Consider the following 20735-nt stretch of genomic DNA (forward strand, 5'->3'; position numbering starts at 1 on the left):
AGCAAATAAACGTCGAAACGATAAGAGATATAAAAAAAGTTTTACGGTTTTTAATGTACTTTAAACTGCGCATAATCAGATTTTTTAAATCTTCTCCTTTCAATTTTTAAAAAGTCTGATTATACAGTTTTAAAGTATACATTCCCTATCAGCACACATGTTTAAAAGATGTCCATAAGAGATTCACAGGATATTAAAATATGTTTTACATTCTATAGATCTCCTGTAAACATCTTTTGAACATGTGTACTGATAGGATTAAAACCATAAAACTTTTATTGGAAATTTTTTTTATATCTCTTACTGTTTCGACGGTATTTGCTCAGAAATATAAAAACCAGTTTTTTTCAAAAGGGTGTTTCACTCCCTCAACGGTCGAAAAAGCACGTACAAAAAAAATAGGTGTCACTTCCGAGAGACACTTCCATACCTTTTTTTGTCAGACTAATTTATATCCGTTTATATACTATTATATATTTATATCAATTATCTTTAATTTTTATTTGAATATATTAAGAGTGTGATTGAGTTTTGAGGGGTTTTTTTCTGAAAAGCAGCTAGTTTATTTAAACAAGATAATGAATGAATACATTAATCGAAATATTTTTTTTCGTTTTCTATATCTTTCTGGTAAGAAATCGATTCCACGATACAAAGATTCTCATTCATTGGAGTTGATCCAATTTTCAACAAATTTTCACACTTCTTCGAAATTATATTAAGTATGTATCTTTCATAATTTCGAAGTGCGGAAATTTGTTGAAAATTTATATATTTGTATTTTAAATAAACAATTTATATATTTGTTAAAGAGTAACGTTAAATATGAAAGTAATATAAAAGAAGGTATCCAGGTTTATATATTATATATATTTACAATTTTTTTGCTTCTTTTTTAAATTAAAAAAATATTCGCAGTAAGTTTTACACAAAAATATTTTTTTCTTCAACATTATATATCACATTTTTTTATCAATAAATAATGACTTTCTTCTTTGTACATTGATACGATAACGCACAAAAAATTGCAAAAATAGTCTTAAGTATTTATTTTGTATTCCATTATTTTTTGAAAATGAAAAAAAATTGCAATCTTTTTGTCTATGATTTATATTTAAGATATAAATATTGTATGAAAAAAAAAGAAACATTCAGAAGAAAAATATCTTGGAATAGAATAATTTTCGCTCGTATTTTTGTGCGTTTAATATTACACAAGTGTTTTTGTAATTATACCAAAATATTCAAAAAAATTGAAATTCATTGAAATGACAAAGATGTTACTTCTGATAAAAAGTCTTCTGCTAATGAAACATCCTTGTAATAAGTATATGTCATGTTGCTTCTTGTTTTCTTTCTTGGTGAATGCCTGAAGTAACAAACATCATAATATGAATCGAGCAATATGATATTGCGGGGACGAATTTAGAAAAAAAAGTGCATTAAATAAAAATATGAAAATCACAGGAGTTTGGTATTCCTATTTGGGGATGTCTTATGCCGGTTTCTCAATGTCATCGTATATTGCGACGGTGCTTCCGTTTTGGTGTTTTGTCTAATGCGCATGCGCTACAAAAAAAATTTAATAAACGCTTTTCAAAAATATATAATAAAACGAAAACTCCATTATAAATCAACTTTAATAATTTACCTTTGATAAAGATACTTTTTGCTCTTCTTCGTCAGAATCGGTCGATGAAAAGGTCAAATTTTGTCTTATAATATTATTGCTTTGTTGTTTATCATTAATCCAAGATTTCCGAGATTGGTACGATCTTTTATTGTTGTTCGCAGTTTTAGTTTTAGATGATTTGGAAGATTGAGTTTTTTCAATAACGATCGTCTAAATTGAAAGTAATTAGTGCATTTTTTCTTAATAATTTTTATTTAACGGAAATATTGTCAATATAATCAAACTTACTTGATTTTTACTTGTACCAGGAATTTCATTCGATTTGGACATTTTATGCTCCTTTGATGTATTCTTGGAATTTATTTTCTGTTTCTTTGTTTCTTCGGTATTCTATATTTCAAATAATATAAAAATAATGTGAATATTCATAGTAAATGCAATGAAAAGTCGTTAACATATTTTTGTAATTATATTATTATGTTATTATATTATTATATTTTTGTAATTATGTTATTATTATTATTTTATAATTATATTATTATTTACCAATTTTTTTGAAGCTTCTTTTGAAGTTTCAAATAGCGAAATTAATGACGATTTCTGTGAACTACCCGAGTTATAAACTAGATTGTTATCTTTCAAAGTTACACGTTCACCTGTGTAGAAAATAATACAAATAATAAAATACTTTTTTTTAAATAGAAAGTTATCTATTTTTTATTGAATAAAAAAATTAATCTCTATACTATTTGTTTTATTTTTATTATTTACTTTTTTCCTCCTCCCTCACTCTTACCTGTCCAATAAGATAAAGTAGGTACAATTCTACGACCTCTCGAACTAACTGGTGTATTCAGCGTGTCCACGGACGTATCATGAGATTTCTCACTTATTTCTTGAATTTTACCTAGGAAGGAAAACATTTTCTTGTAGAGGACACATGTAATCTCTTTTAACATATTTATAAAGAATAAAATATATTCAGAAAATCACATACAGTTTTGCAACGTTTTCCAAGTCAGACAAAATTGTTCGATATTCGCAGGACATCCGTTATAGCATTGTTTTGCAAGTTCTCTAGGTATAACTAACAAGCAAAAAAATTATTAAAATTGATGAATAATTATAGCGCATTATTGTTATAAAAAAAAATTTGATTTTGTTGCTCTACCATGCTTATTGTCGTTCAAGTGTCCGAAAAGCTCGTAGACTTCATGATTCACTGTTTCGATCAGCACAGCCGATAATCGCCTCAGTACAATATCCGTCGTAAATTTTCTATGCACAACATGACCAACTTCACTACAAACAGAAGAAATGCATCATATAATTAATACATAATACGTCATATAATTATTAATGAAATTAATTAAATTTAAGAGCACTCACTTGAGCAATTTTCCTTCAAATATTAAGCCTAATTCAGATTTTGATTTCGCATAATGTATTACTTTTGGCATCCACGCGCTCAGCATTTTGGAATTATTTTTAATTTCAAGCTTATTGCTTTTGGAGGGTTCAATTGTTGCATTCGGTTTCGTCAAATTAGTGGAATTTATATTCGTTTCGTTTTCCTTATTCGTTGTTGAATAGATTCTTTTTTTATTAGAAGCCATTTTTGATACCGGTTTCTTCTTCTGAATTTCTTCCGATGATTTAATATTGGAGTATTGTTCGTGTTCCTCATTCTCTACAGTATTTATATCCGAAGCTTGTAATTCGTCTGACTTGGAATTTGCTTTTGTTATCTTTAACTTCAGGTTTACAAACTGAGTATGTTGATTATTAGGATTGGATTTTTTCGTCGCAATCTCATTTTTTGGTTGTTCGATATTTTCCTTATGTGATTCTCGAAAAGCAGGAGGCTTCTCGGGAAAATTGCTATTATTCTTGCTAGTGATCACAGTGCCTTGATCCAGATTAGAGTGTGATGCTATCATATTTCCATCTGTTTTCTGCGTATTTGTGCCTACAGTAGCATCAATGTCAGAATTGATAGTGTAATCGACATCTGCAACCAATTGTGAATTTTCTTGAGCTCTGTACAAAACTTTCTGTTCCTTTCTAAAGACATTTAAGTTAAGTTTTTGTGCCTCAAAAGCATTGTACGTTTGTTTAGCTTGCGCTACAGGCTTACTTGTGTCATCATACGTATTGCAGTTATTCCTCTGTGTTTCTGGATAGCTACAAAAAGTGTTTTCTTGTGATCTTTGAGCACTGTTTATTATTTTATTATATTTTGTCGTATCTACTTCATTTTCTTTTACTTCATCTTCTGTAATACTACTACAAGATTTGTCAGAAAGTAAACTCTTTTTATTAGCGATCGAAATCGCCGTATGAGCTGATTCAACCTCATACTCGATGCCTTTGTTGTTGTGTAGAGATTTTCTCCTCACTTTATGCTTGTATATTTTCCTAGATATTGAATGATCTTTTTTGGCATATAAGACTCGTTCAATCGGTATTTTGGGTACACCCACGTAAATCTCGCTCTCTGATTGATCCGAGTTATTATTATCGTATTTTGGCTTAATGTTTATTGGATTCGATAACTGATTAGAATTATTGTTTGTACTCCCATGTCTTTGGTTGGTGGAATGCATGCAATTTTTGCATTGTTCCTTTATTCCATTCTCAAACTTGTTAGTATTCATATAATCGTTAAAGGACGTTCCACTCGCAGAAACTGCCGAGTCATAATCACATTCCGATTTCGTTTTATAAGACACTGCATAGTCCAACCAATCAAACATCTTAACAATTTTGTTGATATATTCTGGAGAACAATTTTTGTCTGCCAAATTGTTTATAATTATATTCAATTTATCCTCGTGAATGATATCTTTTAGTTCACTCATTCTTTTGGAATTGTACAGTGGATTTACATTCAATTTAGTATTTCGTTCGTTATCCTCATCACGTGATAATTTTATGTTATTTGCTCGCGCAATTGGAATTATATTATTTTCAGAATTGGAGACGTATCTCCAAGGTTTCACAGGTGAAGCGTTTTCCTTATAACTTTGGAAATTATGAGTGGAACAATTATAATATTTTTCTTTCTCTTTTGGAGATTTGTTGTTTGGATTTTCAGGCATACTATATTCAATCGATTCATGAGTTTCTGTAAAAGAATTATTATTTCTCATGTGCATGTCAGTCATTTCTGTCATCTCACTTTTTAAGTCATCATCGCTATCAGTAATAGGAGTAGGCCAACGAAATGTTACTCGACATCCTTGACTGACATACACTTTCCATATCTGATAAACATTCTCCCAATCATCAGGAAAACCGTTATAAAATTTTCCGTGAACATAATCTGGTAATACTGAAAAAATATAAGTTATTAATACATTGTATATATATATATATATATATATATATATATATATATATATATATATATATATTTAAATAAATTTTAATAATACTTACCATTTCTTTCATCAACAATATTTCCTTGAAGATTATATTTATGTTTATATTTAGACTCAACACATGTCGCAGTGTATCTTTTTGCGACTGGTTTGCTATGTGCAATTCTTCCACTGTTAAAAAAATACATATTAATTTAAGAAAAAATATTAATGTTCAAATTAATAAAATACATATTATTTATTTACCACTCTAATGTTCCTTTAATTATTAATTCATAATTGTCATTCAACATAACTCTCCATCTTGAAAATATTCTGTTAATCCTCTGAGAAGCATTGGTAAATGTTATCGGTGCATTAAAAGAATGCAGATATTTTTTGTTATTTATATTAGCAGATGTACAACTAGCAGTACTTGAAGGAAAAGTATTTACTGTGAAAGACTGGACAGGTTTAGGCAAATGAAGCGAATTTGGTAATGTAGGAACTTTGTTCAGTGTTCCTAAATAAGTGCGATAGATTGTGTTTTTCACTGGGGGTGGCATAACAAGTCGATCATTGTAATCATCTTGTCTCACGTTGGATGTAGCCATTATTTCTCGGTTAATCCTACAATTCTTTGTTGAGAATAAGTTTCTTAGAATATTACTAGAAGGCAAGGATTCCTTTTTAACCACAGGCATCTGCAACGGCAGAGTCCCATAACTGGATCTTAAACTGTTATCTGTATCAATGTTAGAAATGCTGGGCCAGGTTGTCACAACAGATATCTCTCTATTATTTACACTCTTGCCATGTTCCTGTTTCAGTACAGCCAATTTCAAAGAGCGGTTCAGTTTCTTGAAACGTTCATTTATTTGAAAATCCTCAAATGTAATCTGTGATAAAACGTAATTTATATTATAATTTATATAACTAATTATATATATTTTAATTATATTATAATTATATATATATATATATATATATATATTTTGTAATTTATATTATATATTGTTATATATATATATATATATATATATATATAAATTTTATAACGGTTTTCCTGATATATATATATATATATAATATATTATATAAAAACTTTTCATTTTGGTAGTTATTCGTAAATAATTATTCTGAAACTTGAATAGTTTATATCTTATATAATCTTATTGTTATATCTTTTTATTTTATTTTAATAATGACGTTTGTATTTTTAAATTTATATTATTTCTTTCTCAAAAACTATAAGTTGTTACTTGAAATTTAAACTAATTTAAATTTTATTCTGCCAATAACGTTTTACAAAAATATGATTCTTTTACTATCTTGATACAAACCGAATTTCTTTTACATTTGTGTATACATACCTCAGTCTTAGCACTGTTGGCCATGCCTTTCGCATTGATGAGAATGTGGTGTTTGATTGACCAATTCAAATAATCAAATTTTTGCCCCTATTAGGCCGGGTCTACAATAGATGTAGTAAGCCTTAAGCTGTAAAAAATGAACCAATTACAATTGACTTTAGAGAAGAATAATGAATATGATTGGTCCATTTTTTGCGTCTTAAGGTTTACTACAGCTATTGTAGATCCGGCCTAAACAAGGCCTACATATATTCTTATGGCCTCGTTTACATCGACAAACTTTGATACGTATACTAAATACTACTGGCCAATCACAGCCATTCCATTCTTTAGAAGCATAACTTTGATTGGCTAGTATAGTACTTAGTACGCGTATCAACAGTACTCGATGTAAACAAGGTTTATACCTATGGGGAATTTAAACATACCACGCTATCTTTACATCATTTCCGTTTTTGACTCGAGCAGGACACGTGCGTGAAACGAAGGCATTTTCTTCTTCGAGAGAAGCAAAGGAATATAAAAAATATAAAGCGCAGGAGCGTTTTTGAGATTGCATTTTTTTTCTATAGATACTGTAAATTGAATATTGTTAATATGGAAAACGGTAAAAAAGAAACAAGTGTCGACTTGAACGATGACGCCGCTGATGAGGTTAACAAAACGCCGATTGTCGATGCTGACGATACAAATAATGCGGAAAAAGCAACCGCAGAAGTTTCGGAGAAGATTAATACCGAAGTAGAGGTATGTATCATATTTTGTTCGCAAGAAAATAATTTAGTCTTTTTTTTTTTTTTTTTTTTTTTTTTTTTATATCACGTTGAAAAATCGCATCTTGACCGGTGCAAGAAAAACAGCACGTGAGAAATATAATGATCAAAATCAATGTTTTATATTTATCTTTTCATTTTGAGGCTAAAACTGTTGATGCAGCAGACAACCCAAGCAAAGAAGCTGAAGCAGAACCGACTACACAACTTTTGGGAAAAATCAAGGAGCAAGTAGAGGTATATATTGTTCTCTTTAAAAAAAAAGACTATAATAATTTATAAAAATAACATCTAAACAAAAATACTAAACAGATATCAGTGTCTCATACTTTTACTATTTTATTTTCTTTTACAGTATTACTTTGGTAATGTAAATATGCAAAGGGATAAATTTCTGATTGAGCAAACAAAATTAGATGACGGTTGGATTCCCATGACTGTTATGTTAAACTTCAAACAATTGGCCAACCTTAGCAAAAATGTCGATGTAATTTTGAGGGCTCTGGAAAGCAGCGATCTTTTAGAGATTTCTGAAGATAGAAAAAAGATACGGCGATCGCCAAATTCTCCTTTACCAGAGTATAATGAGGAATACAGAAAGGCTCAAGAGGCCAGAACAGTTTATGTTAAAGGCTTTCCATTAACTGACACAAACATTGATAAGCTAAAAACATTTTTTGAGCCATACAAGCCGTTTGAAACAATTGTGGTAATATATTTGTTGTTAACATCATTTAAATCACTTGTAAAATTTAATAATTAGGAACTGTGTGGATATAGATATAAAAACAAATTTTAGAAATTATAAATATAGATTTTTAAGGAATTAACAGATTATCTTGTTTTATAGATGAGGAAATATCTAGATAATAAAGATAAAGTTTATAAGTTTAAAGGATCTGTTTTTATACAGTTTAAAACTTTGGATGATGCAAAAGCTTTCATGAATATAGAATCTATAAAATATGAAGGTACCGAATTAATAAGAAAATGGGCGTAAGTATATATATATTAAATATATTTATATATATATTATATTTTTAATTATGTAACATTTGTATTTATATGACTTTGAAATAATTTTTACAGTGCAAATTACAATGCAGAGAAAGCTCAAGAGAAGGAGGAACGTAGAAAGAAGAAAGCAGATAGTAAATCGAAAAAATCAGCTGCTGTAAGCAAAACAAATACAAAATATATAATACATAATCTAAGTGTAAATTAATTTTTTTAAATTATGATTTATGTTTAACATGCTTAGGTAGAAGAAAAGGAAATGGAAGTTGATAAAACGGATCAGACATCAGCAGATACCAACATAGATAATAATAAATTGCCAAAGGGTTCAATTATTTACTTTTCCGGAGTTTCTCAGATATGTACAAGGGAAGATGTAAAAGAAGCATTGAACAAATTTGATGCTGATATTGCATACATTGATTTTCAAAGAGGGAATACAGAAGGATGGGTACGTTTGCAAGGGAAAGATGCTGCTAAAGTTTTGTTAGAAAAGACAAACGAAGGAAAGGTAAGAAATTACTGAAATATTTCGGATTATGTTTTTAGAATTACAATAATCAAATATAAATAAACAATTGAATTGTATTTTAAGGTGCTAATCCGCGAAGTTGAAGTTACTTGCAAAGTTCTCGAAGGTGAAGAGGAGGACCAGTACCTGACAAAAACGATGGAAGAGATAGCAGCGTCGAAAAAGAAATATGGGAATAAGGGGAAACGAAGTGGAAAGAAAGGTGAAAATTCCTTCATTCAGAAAATACTACAATTTTATCGACCATAATATATATTAATGATGACATTGCCATGCTAATACTGAGAAATCAATATATTTATATTGGATTTTACTGAGTTAAACTTTTCAAAAGACTGAATTTCCCATACGATGATAAATACTAATATCTCACAATTTAAAGAAATAAATACTAACCAAGTTTTTTATATTTCGAAGGACGTAGTAACGTACGAGGGGGAAAGAAGAGGAATAATAGTCCCGCTCCTAACGCAGTTCCAGCCAAGAAAATTGCTCTCGAGTGAAATCTATTGCGACTTTTGAAGGACGTATCATGTATAATATTACACTGTATTTTCAACGTATTGACAAATTGTATAGAAGAGGAACGCTTATCTATAAAACAGTTATCCATAGATACCATATAGATAATTTATTTACATTTTTTATTTAGAAGCTATTCTTAAGTATAATGTAATTTTTTTAAATTATATTTTCTCTCAATGTATGTGATATAAGATACTTTGAAAATATAGTTTTATCTATATTTGTTATATAATTGTTCAATTAACATTTTACGTTGATTGAAAATTCCATTGATGATGATATGACTGATAGATAAAAATCGCGTATATCTTTATAAATTGGCATTTATTGTTGTACAGTGAAATTTACAAATTGATTTTCTAGACTATAACACGCATTTAAATTTCACTGCTGTTATTACGTGCGTCGATACTACCTTCACGCAAGTATCACAACGTGTTGTCGAATATCATCAGATCATTCGCGAATAATTACTTTGAAAAATTACACGTAATAATAACGTACATACGTATTTAAAATTATTGTAATCGACGATACGATTTTACGCGACACCGAGTCTGTGTGCATATTATTACGCTACATGGTACTCTTAATTACAAGTTTACGTTCTCTTAATCGTATATCGATACATATGTATAATTTCATGCCGAGGAAGTCGTACACGTGTGATCAATTAAATGAATCTTATTACTTTAGACAGTCTCTTGATTTTTGACGCTTTTCAAACTCGTGCTTTTACTTGGGACATTCTTCTAGATGGATAAGATTGCGTTCTTTTTTTCCGTACAGAATATATATATATATGTATATATAACATTCGAATTGCGTTAGAAAATTCAGTTCTCATAAAGCGTTATCATTATATATGAATGAGTTTCAGGCGTCTCACGTTTTTGCCATAGTTTCAATAATTAGGATATAAACGAGATACAAACTTTTCATTTAGGAAAATGCGAGTAAAAATCTATCAATGATCGCGTCCGTAATGTTTTTCGCTTTTTGTATTCTGACTGAAGTTTTGTTACTATTAAATGATATATATTCTGAAAAGTTTGCTTTATTTTTTTGCGCAGATCGATTTAGCTGCGAGAAATGACGAAGATGATTCTCAAAATTTAATATCCGTAAAGTTTGACGGTACACAAGAATCAGGTCATGAATATTAATTCGAGATTAAAGACTCTCTACAAAGACAAAATGTATCTCTGCAAACACGAGCGCGATCACGTCTTAGGATACTTGGTCGTGGAAGAGAGTGAGAGAGAGAGACAGAGAGAGAGAAAGAGAGTTCTATATAAATCTGATATTTTTAACTTTACTTTAGGAGAAATTATTTTTCTTGTTTCATTATATTTTTGAGCATTTATCTCAGCGATACTCTTGGTTCGGAAAGGCCGCGTACAAAGGACTTATTAACATTTTTGTCTTAAAAAAATGTCTAAATGTAAGTTTTATTAACAGAAGCTCGTGAATGTATTTGTATATCTCCACCTTTTTTTATAAGCTATTTTAATTTAAAGTTAGAAATTTTCAACAATTGTAATTTTTTTTAACCCTTGTAAGTCATTTTTTTCTCTGTTTCTAGTCACATATGGGTTATAATGTTTTGTAGTTTTAGCTGTCTTAAAGTGCTTGAACAAAATCTATAAAAATTTATATATATTTTTTGACATCTATAGAAAATGATTATGTACAATGTGTAATAAAAGTTAAAAAAATAAATTTTGAACATTTTTTTTATTGATTAAGATTTTTGGAATATCTTATTAAAATATTGATAGGGTCAAAATGACCTATATGTGACCTTAAGGGTTAAAATTAAAAATTTTACAAATAATTCATGAGAAGATAGAAAGATTTTTAGCTAATATACAAAACAGTTATAAAACTGTATAATTTAATTGAATCAACGATTTTAAATTTTTAAAATTAACAATTTAAAATTTAAAATCTTACAAGAAAAGATATGAAAGTGTCTTTGTCTTCGATTTTGATGAGCTTTGGATATTACAGATCAAAATTAAAAAACACGTATTTTTTTCTACGTTAAGGCGATAAAATATTTTCTTGAAACAAATCAATTTTTATATTCCTGAAGTGGTAAAAAATATTTTAAAAAGTTTCAAATAATAAGTTGTATGGTTTTCAATAAATTTTATAACAGTGCAATCAGATTTTTCTCCCGAAATTTAAAATTCTCTCTCTAATTTTCGAAAAATCTAATTACACTGTTACAAAATACATTAAAAACTGTACATTTGAAAAAAAAAAAAAAAAAAAAAAAACATTAAAACTTGTATTTTAAACTATTTTTTATATTATTTAAGTCGTCTTTTTACATCATTTCGATGATATTCGCTCAGGAATATAAAAATCGATTTTTTTCAAGAGAGTAGTTCACCTTTTTAATAATTGTATTAGTATGTACAAAAAAATAGTCTCTCTTGTTTTGACCTAGACAAACATATCCAAAGCTCATCAAAATGACGGATACTTTATACCTTCCTTTGTTAGATAATATAAACGTATTAATATCTCAATCTTCTTAATGTGAATATTTAACAATATTTGCATAATTAATTTGTATATAATTTTCTATAATTTTGTATTCGCGATGGAGAATACACAGTGACTCAAAACCGAGATTCTTGAGGCTCGCGTGCGAAAAACAGAAGGTAAAATTATGTTTTACGAGCGTCTATATTTTCCAGTAAACTCTATTCTATATTGAAAAGGCTAGTCCTTTGTTTGGAGGGAATGAATGTGAAGAGCGAGAGGGAAAAAACTGCCATCTCCTTCCTTGTTTAGCAAATTCTGACTGGCCAATGATTTTTTATGATCTTTTCTACTTTCTAAACCATATCCCAGGTAGCACATGTTCGTTTTATAAACGTTTTCTAAACGTATCCAATATTTTTTAACCGTCAAGCACCAACAAGAAACGTTTCAACAGAAACATTTTTAAAATCATGGTTTAAGAAACGTATTTTTTACGTTTCTATAAATAGAACAAAAATTAATTTTTTAATTCAAAATTATATATATACACATTATTAAGACTGTACTTATTAAGACGATCCTCAGATAGCACAGAAAATTAAAAGATAACGAAAAGATGTCTTTTTTAAGTTATTTTTCTGACAAGGCTAAAAGATGTCTGAAAGAATATCTTTCTACCTACAAAAAAAAGTCATTTTTTAAAAGATGTCTTCTAAAAGTCATAATTAATTTTAGTCGACGAAAAGATGTCTTTTTGATCGTCTTTTCGACAAAACAAAAAAGATCTATTTTATAATATACATGTTCCTTTGTTTGCTGCTACGTGGCGTGTTCAGACTTAACTATAATTCGTATTCAGGTTTTCATAACATGTATAGAAAGCCTAAAAGAACAGGTATTAAAAGTATAATTTAAATTATGTCTTTTTTGTCAGTTTGACTTCTGATGTAAAGAGATTCAGAACATGATGAAAATAGATGGATTATATCGATATATGCATTATTTTATTGAATTTGTGAATAAACAAATTTTTCACAAATAAAGAAAAAAACCATTTTTTGACAGTTTCTTAAACGTTTTTTGTTTTGTTAGAAAATGACGTTTTTCTTAATGTTTTTTAAGTAGATATTTTAACCAATCAGAAACGTTTTTAAAAGCCGGTTCTAAAACATTTCGCGGAAACATTTGTGAAACGTTTTTGAAACAAATATGTGCTACTTGGGATTGTTTATAGTTAATACAATTTTTTATTGCACAATATTGTTACATTGTTAATCTTGTCTTTCTTTTCCATTTTATAATTTCTTTGATATTATACTTAGCTGGTTATAGTGGAAGTTATTATTGCACATTTGAATAAACTAATATTTTTTAGTCCGGATAGTACAAGATTAGAAAAAGAGGGAGATGGCAGTTTTTTTCCTCTCGTTCTTTACATTTTCAAACAAAGAACTAGCCCTTCCAGTTAGGATAGAGTTTACTGATATTTTCAGACATTAACAAGAATTCTAGTCGCGATTTCGATAATCAGACTATTCACTCTATCAGAAGAACACTCGGCGGATGATCGAGTTTGAGGCCACTCGAAAGTCATGCTTTTCATCTGTCATTGAAGCTTCGCTTTGTCGGATGCACTCGCGATTGCAGTCGCAGAATTGTCGTCTTTCGCCCGAGTAAATTTCGCGAGAAATTTATTAAGCCGTTTCCCTTTGGCAGGGTCTCGGTCGAAAGCTAAGACTGTTGCGCAATCTTGCTACGCAAGGCGAGTACAAGTGATACTTGCAGTTACATGAGTATATACGAAATACTTGCGTCTCGCTCGCGAATATCGGATGAGCGATGAGCGTGTCCGATCCGTTTGATCCGTTTCGGAATCGAGTGTCTCTTCCCTTCCAATCGATGCTTCACAAAGCAGTCGACGAGAGATGGTATGCGATGGTATGCGAAACGTGTGTACGTGACTTTGGTATTCCGATCGTTTCGAGAGAGCGATCTCTCTCTCTCTCAAACCGAAGTTACGGAAATTATTGTGCACCGATCCGTGCTACGGTATTTTTATACGCGTAATTGCTTTCTAGCAGAAATATCCCCTTGAATCTCTATCTGTGCTATATAAAGTTCATGATTTCGCGTCAGAGATCTCTTTGTGATAAGATCGAAGATGTCGATACGTTGCCTTTATGTTTTTACCGTAATGATGTATTTTAAGGCCACCTAAATTTTCCGCGATGTTTAAAAGAGAATCAGAATCTCTTATATTCCGATGAATTGAATGGCTAGGAAACGTATGTCATCCTCAGTTACAACAAAAATTCCTTAAATAGGATAATTTTTTGAGCGTCTCAAGTATATATATATATACTTCGTATGGCTACGTGTATTATGATGTTTATTTTAGAAATCGCTGAATATTTTTCTAAAATAAGACAGCAACTCAGGAAAAACAGTCCAGATATAATCAAATATACATACAATTATATATAAAATATATGCCTTTCCTTTTTCTTGTATAATTTCTGCTCCGGGAAAAGTAATTTAGAAAATAATTTTCGTATTATTATCTTTTTTTTAGAAAAAGTGAATTTTTGAAGAAATGAAAAAATTTCCTTTATGTGGTCAAATTTTATTTTCTCTAAAAAAATATAATACGAAAATTATACATATTCTTCTAATTATTATTTCCGTATATATAGATAAAAATAATATAAGAAAAAGAAAACATACATGGGGACATGTTTTATATATAATTATATATATTTATATTTGATTATAATATGGGTTTTTTCCCAGGTAAGGAACGCCGTCTGCTTATAAATAGCAACTACGTATAATCCATGTCTTGTATCAGTCGTAACAAGCACGTACAATCTTATTTTTCCATCAATAGAAAGAACATCAGCAATAATGTCTTTTAATTCAGTAGTCGCAGTCATTGTAGTCAGCCATATCGCTGGCACTGCACTGCAAGTGGTTACAATCGGCAATAATAGCGACGATTTTCAGTAGTAATATTATTGCAGTCAGACACATAATTCCAATATCGCATGTTAAATATTTTAAATAATCACGATCACTGTAAAAGATTTCATTGCAAAATTCTTTCACTGATTCGCATTACACTCGCGATGAATGAGACGTTTCTTTCATCAAGTTTCAGGCCAACCTATTCGTCCTTGCTACTCAAACGTCATTCAAAATCTGGACTCTGCGGTGGCCTTCTCCGAGTCTACAAATGTCACTCGTTTCGTTCTTGCGTTGCCCTCGAGGGGCAACCCCTAATGCTATACGGATATCTCTTGTATCTGCACACGTTTCTTGATGGTGTTAGTGTTACCGGCAGTGGTGCTGAGTGAGCTGGTGGTTCTGGCAGGTGGTTTCGGTGGAATCGAGTCCTTACTGGTCCCATGACCGGATCCCCTCGGCTCCTTTCTGTTGAACTGTTCGCAATCCGGGCTGGTCGGAGACTGCGCGAGCTGTTGGTGCTGTTCCTGGATGGAGGGACTTCTCGCGAGGGTAGTGTACGAGGGTGGTGGCTCCTGAGCTGGTCGCGTTCCCTCGGAAGGCTTCATGGACGTCCTGGTGGTCATCGGTAGGGACTCCTGTCCGTTCGGTCTGCAGTCCATGGCGGCACGTTTCTTGTCGCGATCACGCTGATAGTAGATTCCAGCGAAGATCAGCATGTTTAACACCAGGAGGATGCAGCCAACACCCACGGTAATTGCCAGGGCGGTGGTGGTGCTGTAGTAATGACGAGATGCCAATCTCTGCAGCAGCTCGGCGTCATCCTCGGAATCGTCCAGGATCGGCGTCATGTCCTCGATGAGGCTATCGTCGCTAGTGGACGTACTGCAGGCAGTGGTCGAGGAAGCACTCGTCCGTGTTGTGCCTGTCAACGGCAGTGGCGTGTACCATTCATCCCGAACCGGTCCTGAATAATGGAAGAGATTCAACGAGTATATATTAGCTGAGAGAATCAAGAGTACATATTTTTTTTTATTTCGAAAAAAGCTACGATCATACCTGCGTAATAATGATCGCCTCGTTCCCTGAAGTGATGATGTCGCATAGAAACGTCATCGTCACCAGGACGATGAAGCTGCGGTATCAAATTGAGCCAAACCGCCATTTTATGGCCGCGATAATGGCTCTTCATTTTTGGCTTTAATGCTGAAATAAATATTTGACGTTTAAAGGTTGCTTCTCTTGTTGCTTTCTAATGCGTACCTTTATCAAGAGATATAATTGCTATGTTTATTAATTAATTATAGATATGCATTTAACAATCTGTATTATATTACGAACAATAATCGTTATAATTGTAAACAAATTACGATATTAATCTGCGAATGGTTTAACCACTTTTTCTGTCTCTTATTTAGATCTCTCAATTTGTTGTATTTGTGATAATATTTTTTCTTTTACATATATTTTTCTTAATGCTTTATTTTGCGTAGTTTAAAGAAGTAAATGACAAAAATAAACGCATGTATTTTTCTATGTAAAATTTGATACACTTGTAACAGTCTAAATAACTGTAGCGCGTAGTAATATTAGTTTTTTTCGCATCATTAACATCACGTTATTTTTCCAGAACATACAATACAAGAAACACAAAGTATAGAAAATATCTTTTTTTGAAAAATATTAGTTTTCTGGATTTATTTATTTATTTGATTAGTGACTAGAAAGAGGAATTATACATATACGTGAATCAAAATCTAATTCATTAACTGAAGAATTGAGTGAAAGGGTAGGATAAAAATTTTCTGATTTCGAGAATGTAAATATTTAGCAACAATTTGTAAACTTTGCAAATAACAACCATATAATTTTAAAATTTTAATAAAATGCATGTTAAAGTTAAAATGATATATTCAAAAGTATAAAATTAAATTTATAATCTTATCTTGTATTAACATTATATTATAAATAAATATATGTATATATATATATATATATATATATATATATATATATACTTGTTATTTGCATATTGCAAAATTTTATTAATAATTTATAAACTTTTCTTCAATTGCTTTTTCTTATTTCACCTTTTTTATTTTTATCTTGTCATATTTTTATTTGATTATATTAATTATTATATTATATATGTATAATAGAATATGTTTTATCATATTTTCTTATATATAGAATAAGGAAACTTAATTAATAATTAATAAAAAACATTCTAATGATTTAAAGCAACATAAACTTTTTTTATTACTCAACTTTATTAGTCTTTCTTTTTCCTGCTTTTTTTCTGTATTTCTCTTCTACCTATTTTCTCTTCATTCTACTTTTTTTTAATCTGTCTATTTTTCTTCTCTCTTTCTCTTTTTCTTTAAATCTTTTTTTATTAAATTTATTGAAGTTATGAAAGAGAAGAGAGAGAGAGAGAGAGAGAGAGAGAGAGAGAGAGAGAGAGAGAGAGAGAGAACGAAATGTAAAGAGTTATTTTTATTGATTATTATTATGTATCCTTAAATTATCGGAAAATGTTTTGTATACGTGTTAATTAGTTTTATAATACATATACATACGTGCAACAATATATTTCAATTAAAATGACGTGCCTATTAATATTAATCCATTTCACGCATCTACTCCCGAGTTAAATGAACGTTAAAGCATCCGTTTAGATAATTATTCTCGGGGAATAAAACTTCATCCGCATTTTACTCTGAAAAGGAGATTCCACATTACACGCAATTAAACTCTTAGAGAAACTTTTAAAGAAAGAGAGAGCGCCAGGAGGTAAGGGCGGACAAAATCCCCGGACTATACACAATCAAACTTACGAAGGAAACTTTTTAGAGCGAAGGAAAAGGGACATTAAAAAAAAAAAGGTCGCGAGACATTCCGGAAACATTGCGGACGATGCGCGAAATGCTCTTTCTTCAACAACTGGGGAAGATTAAATTTATCGAAAAATAACAGAGAGAGAGAGAGAGAGAGAAAGAGAGAAATTTCTCGAGACTCACCTATCGTGAGATACTGCTGAGAGCCTGTCTCATATTGTTCCCAAGTGAGACCGCGGAATCGCGTCTTCTCCTTCGGCGTACCATAGTCCACCGACTCGATCTTGTGCGGCTCGTTCGGGTTTCCGGTCTTGGCGAAATTGGTGAAGAAGGTGAGGACGGCCTCCGCAACGCCCTGGTCTTGTCGGGAATAATTCCGCGGGAAGAAAGCCCCGCCTGCCACGAGCGGTAGCCCGAAAATGTACGGTATGTCTTCCCCGCGAACGCTCCCCAGACGCTGGAAGAGGAGAGATTAACCCGCTCACGCGAGGAATCAACGGTGGGGTTTATCGTCGAGAGTACAATGAATTTCAGGAGAAAGTGGGCATGAAAGAGTCATGTTTTGAAAGAGATACTTTCATTTTTTTTGCCACTTTCTGAACGCATTTCAAAGAAATGTCAAATTTTTGTGGATGACAGCTATCTAGTGTTGTTATATAAGAACTAAAACTTCTTTAGTTCTGTTTTTTATTGCTGAACTGGTTGCACTAGTTCAGGGGGTAACCTTCTTCTTCCAATATGAAGGGAAAAAGATACACTCTGAACTAGTGTAGCCAGTTCAGCAATAAAAAACAGACTTAGTTTTTATATAGCAACCCTAGATAGCTGTCATCCACAAAAATTTGACATTTCTTTGAAATGTGTTCAGAAACTTCCAGAAAAATAAAAGTGTCTTTCAAAACATGGCTCTTTCATGCCCATTTTCCCCTACACGATCGATTCCATCACGCGGTTTTTCCACAAGTGTCAACTACTGTGTTATTTACGATACCTTCTCTCGCACGCGTGTAATTTACATAATTTCTAATTCATGATTGTTGTTATTGTATTATTGTCGGCTATTTGTAAATGTTGGGGTTTACCATTTATTTGCGATTAATTAGAACATTAATTATTGATTAGCCTCTAATTAGTAGAATTGATAGATAATTAATAGAATTAACAATGAGATAGGCGGGGTCACGTCCGGGGTGTCTTTTTTCCAACATTTGTGTATCGCTGTATAATTTCCAATAGCGAAATTCATTATCATGTGCCACCTTGTATTTTATTCTCGATTCTCATTAAACAACTTGCGAAATGGGAGAAGGAAAGAATGTCACTAAGTGGCAGACGCGATTAACAATTCAAATAAATTCGTCGCATTAACATTCAGTGTTCTTGATATCATTTTCTTATTTCTTCTCTTGATGGCTTTTTCTGTTTCCTCGGTGTTTCTCTCTCGGCTAATTCGTCCTCTTTCTTTACGTCTAGCAAAGCAAACTCGCGACGACATTTTGATTATATACTAGTAATATTCTCCAATGTAACATAGGAGCCTTACCGCGAATGCAAACTTATTAAAGAAGATATCTTCCGAGCGGCACTTAATTAAATTTCATTTTGCACACATGCGGATGCCCCCTTAACTGAACTTCTCCGCTTCGTCGAATAGGGATTAAACAACTTTTGGAGCAAATTTCCGTGCTTCTAAAATGTTGTGTCGGAAAGATATTACGAGAGATGGTAAATGTTACATTACAACTTACGTCTCACGGATCATGTTTATTTTGACATATATTATAGAGAGTACATTTCTGAATAATATACGCTTTGGATTTTGCGCTCTTTTTTGACTCCTGAGATATGTGATTTTGAAATATTATAAAAATAATATTTTTAGAAAAAGAAATTCAATACTAATGACCTTAATTATGTTTTCAAAATTTTTATTATAAAGTAAAGGCAAGGGAGGGGTTTCTTCCGCTCACGCGTTCACTGAAATATTTATTTTTGATTTTTCTAATAAATATTCTTTTAATAAAGTTTTCAAATTAAATAAAAAAAATTTGTATCTTATATTTTTATTTTACAAATCATTTAGAGAATATAAATATAATAATTCTGCCAGAATGTTAAAAAATTTATTAATCGTTTTTTATCAAAAGTAAAGAGAGAAGAAATTTTAATGACACAAATATATCGGAATATATTCTGGTTTTCTTTTTCCTTTGAAAATTGGAAACGTCAATCTGTTTCTTCGTCGCAAGCTTAATACATCGCTTGCAGCGACCTTACAAATTAGCCGATATAACAATTTCTTTCTCTCGTCCTCCCAATATTATTACGTCAGGGGTGACAAATTTCTGTCGTTCTCGAGACAAAATGCGAACACGGTGCGCCCAAGTCGCCCAAGGCGTTTTATTAAATCAGTGTCTTCATCGTGAAGTCATGGCCAGCGGTTACCAGACCGGGTATAGATCCAGAGCAGAGTGAGACGGATGAGTGTGCCACGTAGGAAGATCGAGAGAGCGTGTCAGGAAGGGGTTGAACGGGTTGCTTCCTTAACTGAGAGTGCCGGCGGGCTACTAGGTGTCGAGGGCGAACGCGTTAGTCTCTCTTCGGGACGTCAAGTTAATGGAGTTAACTCAGACTTAAGCAGCGTCCCTGTCTCTGTTCGTTCCATCCGTTTTACCGATAGTGGCCTTCAAGCGATGCTAGATCGTTTTAGTAGAGGAAAATCGAAATGCACTGTGCATTGATAAACTGCATAATTTTTCCGCTACATATTTTACTGCAAATTTTTTCCTTTGAAAATCCTTGACATATGTAATGTATCAAGAATATGTCGTTCAAATATTATTGAAAAATTCGCGAAACGAATGGAGTTTTAAAACATTACAGAGTAGAATAGCGTGTCGGTTTTTAAATGAGCCTCAAAATATTGTTTTCAAAGTGTAATAAATATCTTGAAAATTAATAGATTAAATAACTCTAATTTTTTTAAGTAAACATTTTTTTGAAAATATTATAAATTTAAATAAATAATAAATTTAAATAAATAATTTTCTATTCTGTATTTCGTACTGAAAAAGAGTTTCTTTTCCGTTTATTCTTTAAATAAATAAATACATAAATAAAATATATGTAAAACTCTCTCTAGAAAGATCAATTTCTAGTGGGCCCTTAATTAATTTAAAATTATTAGTTTATTTTCCAATTTTCTGTAATAAAATTAAGTTTA

At 31.1% G+C, this 20735-nt stretch overlaps 3 protein-coding genes and 1 non-coding gene across 8 annotated transcripts in view; 2 read left to right on the forward strand and 2 right to left on the reverse strand.

The window, feature by feature from the left end:
- Window positions 1-539: 539 nt before the first annotated feature.
- Window positions 540-6419, reverse strand: LOC140674601 (uncharacterized). Its single transcript, XM_072908247.1, has 12 exons — window positions 6369-6419; window positions 5263-5894; window positions 5075-5187; window positions 3023-4967; window positions 2805-2935; window positions 2631-2720; window positions 2430-2540; window positions 2180-2289; window positions 1922-2023; window positions 1652-1843; window positions 1466-1569; window positions 540-1369 (listed from the first exon to the last, which is right to left on the reverse strand). The coding sequence occupies exons 1-12, from the start codon at window positions 6390-6392 to the stop codon at window positions 1261-1263; spliced, it is 3663 nt and encodes a 1220-aa protein (XP_072764348.1). The 5' UTR covers window positions 6393-6419; the 3' UTR covers window positions 540-1260.
- Window positions 6420-6811: 392 nt separating this feature from the next.
- La (La autoantigen-like) lies at window positions 6812-9320 on the forward strand. Its single transcript, XM_072908651.1, has 8 exons — window positions 6812-7115; window positions 7286-7378; window positions 7497-7850; window positions 7992-8137; window positions 8231-8315; window positions 8403-8669; window positions 8754-8892; window positions 9108-9320. Exons 1-8 carry the CDS (start codon window positions 6966-6968, stop codon window positions 9191-9193), a joined length of 1320 nt encoding a protein of 439 aa, XP_072764752.1. The 5' UTR covers window positions 6812-6965; the 3' UTR covers window positions 9194-9320.
- On the forward strand, window positions 8944-9034 carry LOC140674926 (small nucleolar RNA U6-53/MBII-28). The gene has a single exon (XR_012048295.1). It is a non-coding gene; the product is annotated as a small nucleolar RNA U6-53/MBII-28 (small nucleolar RNA).
- Window positions 9321-10362: 1042 nt separating the features above from the next.
- Nlg-5 (neuroligin 5) overlaps window positions 10363-20735 on the reverse strand; it is a 247402-nt gene continuing 237029 nt past the window's right edge. For all 5 annotated transcript variants that reach the window (XM_072908649.1, XM_072908648.1, XM_072908647.1 and 2 more), the window contains 3 exons: window positions 17696-17969; window positions 15735-15881; window positions 10363-15642 (listed from right to left, as the gene is read on the reverse strand). In XM_072908649.1, the coding sequence (XP_072764750.1) occupies window positions 14996-15642; window positions 15735-15881; window positions 17696-17969 (1068 nt within the window). In that variant the 3' untranslated portion in view covers window positions 10363-14995. The remainder of the gene's footprint in view (window positions 15643-15734; window positions 15882-17695; window positions 17970-20735) is intronic.

Source organism: Anoplolepis gracilipes, chromosome 16 (genome assembly GCF_047496725.1).
Source record: "Anoplolepis gracilipes chromosome 16, ASM4749672v1, whole genome shotgun sequence".
Lineage (NCBI taxonomy): Eukaryota > Metazoa > Arthropoda > Insecta > Hymenoptera > Formicidae > Anoplolepis > Anoplolepis gracilipes.

Coding starts and splice junctions, on each gene's coding strand:
- LOC140674601 (XM_072908247.1), bottom strand. CDS start 6,392: ATGGCCAACAGTGCTAAGACTGAG. Junction 5,188..5,262: donor ATTAAAGGAACATTAGAGTG/GTAAATAAATAA, acceptor TTTTTTTAACAG/TGGAAGAATTGCACATAGCA. Junction 1,844..1,921: donor CTGGTACAAGTAAAAATCAA/GTAAGTTTGATT, acceptor CTTTCAATTTAG/ACGATCGTTATTGAAAAAAC.
- La (XM_072908651.1), top strand. CDS start 6,966: ATGGAAAACGGTAAAAAAGAAACAAGTGTCGACTTGAACGATGACGCC. Junction 7,116..7,285: donor AGATTAATACCGAAGTAGAG/GTATGTATCATA, acceptor TTTCATTTTGAG/GCTAAAACTGTTGATGCAGC. Junction 8,138..8,230: donor GAATTAATAAGAAAATGGGC/GTAAGTATATAT, acceptor TAATTTTTACAG/TGCAAATTACAATGCAGAGA.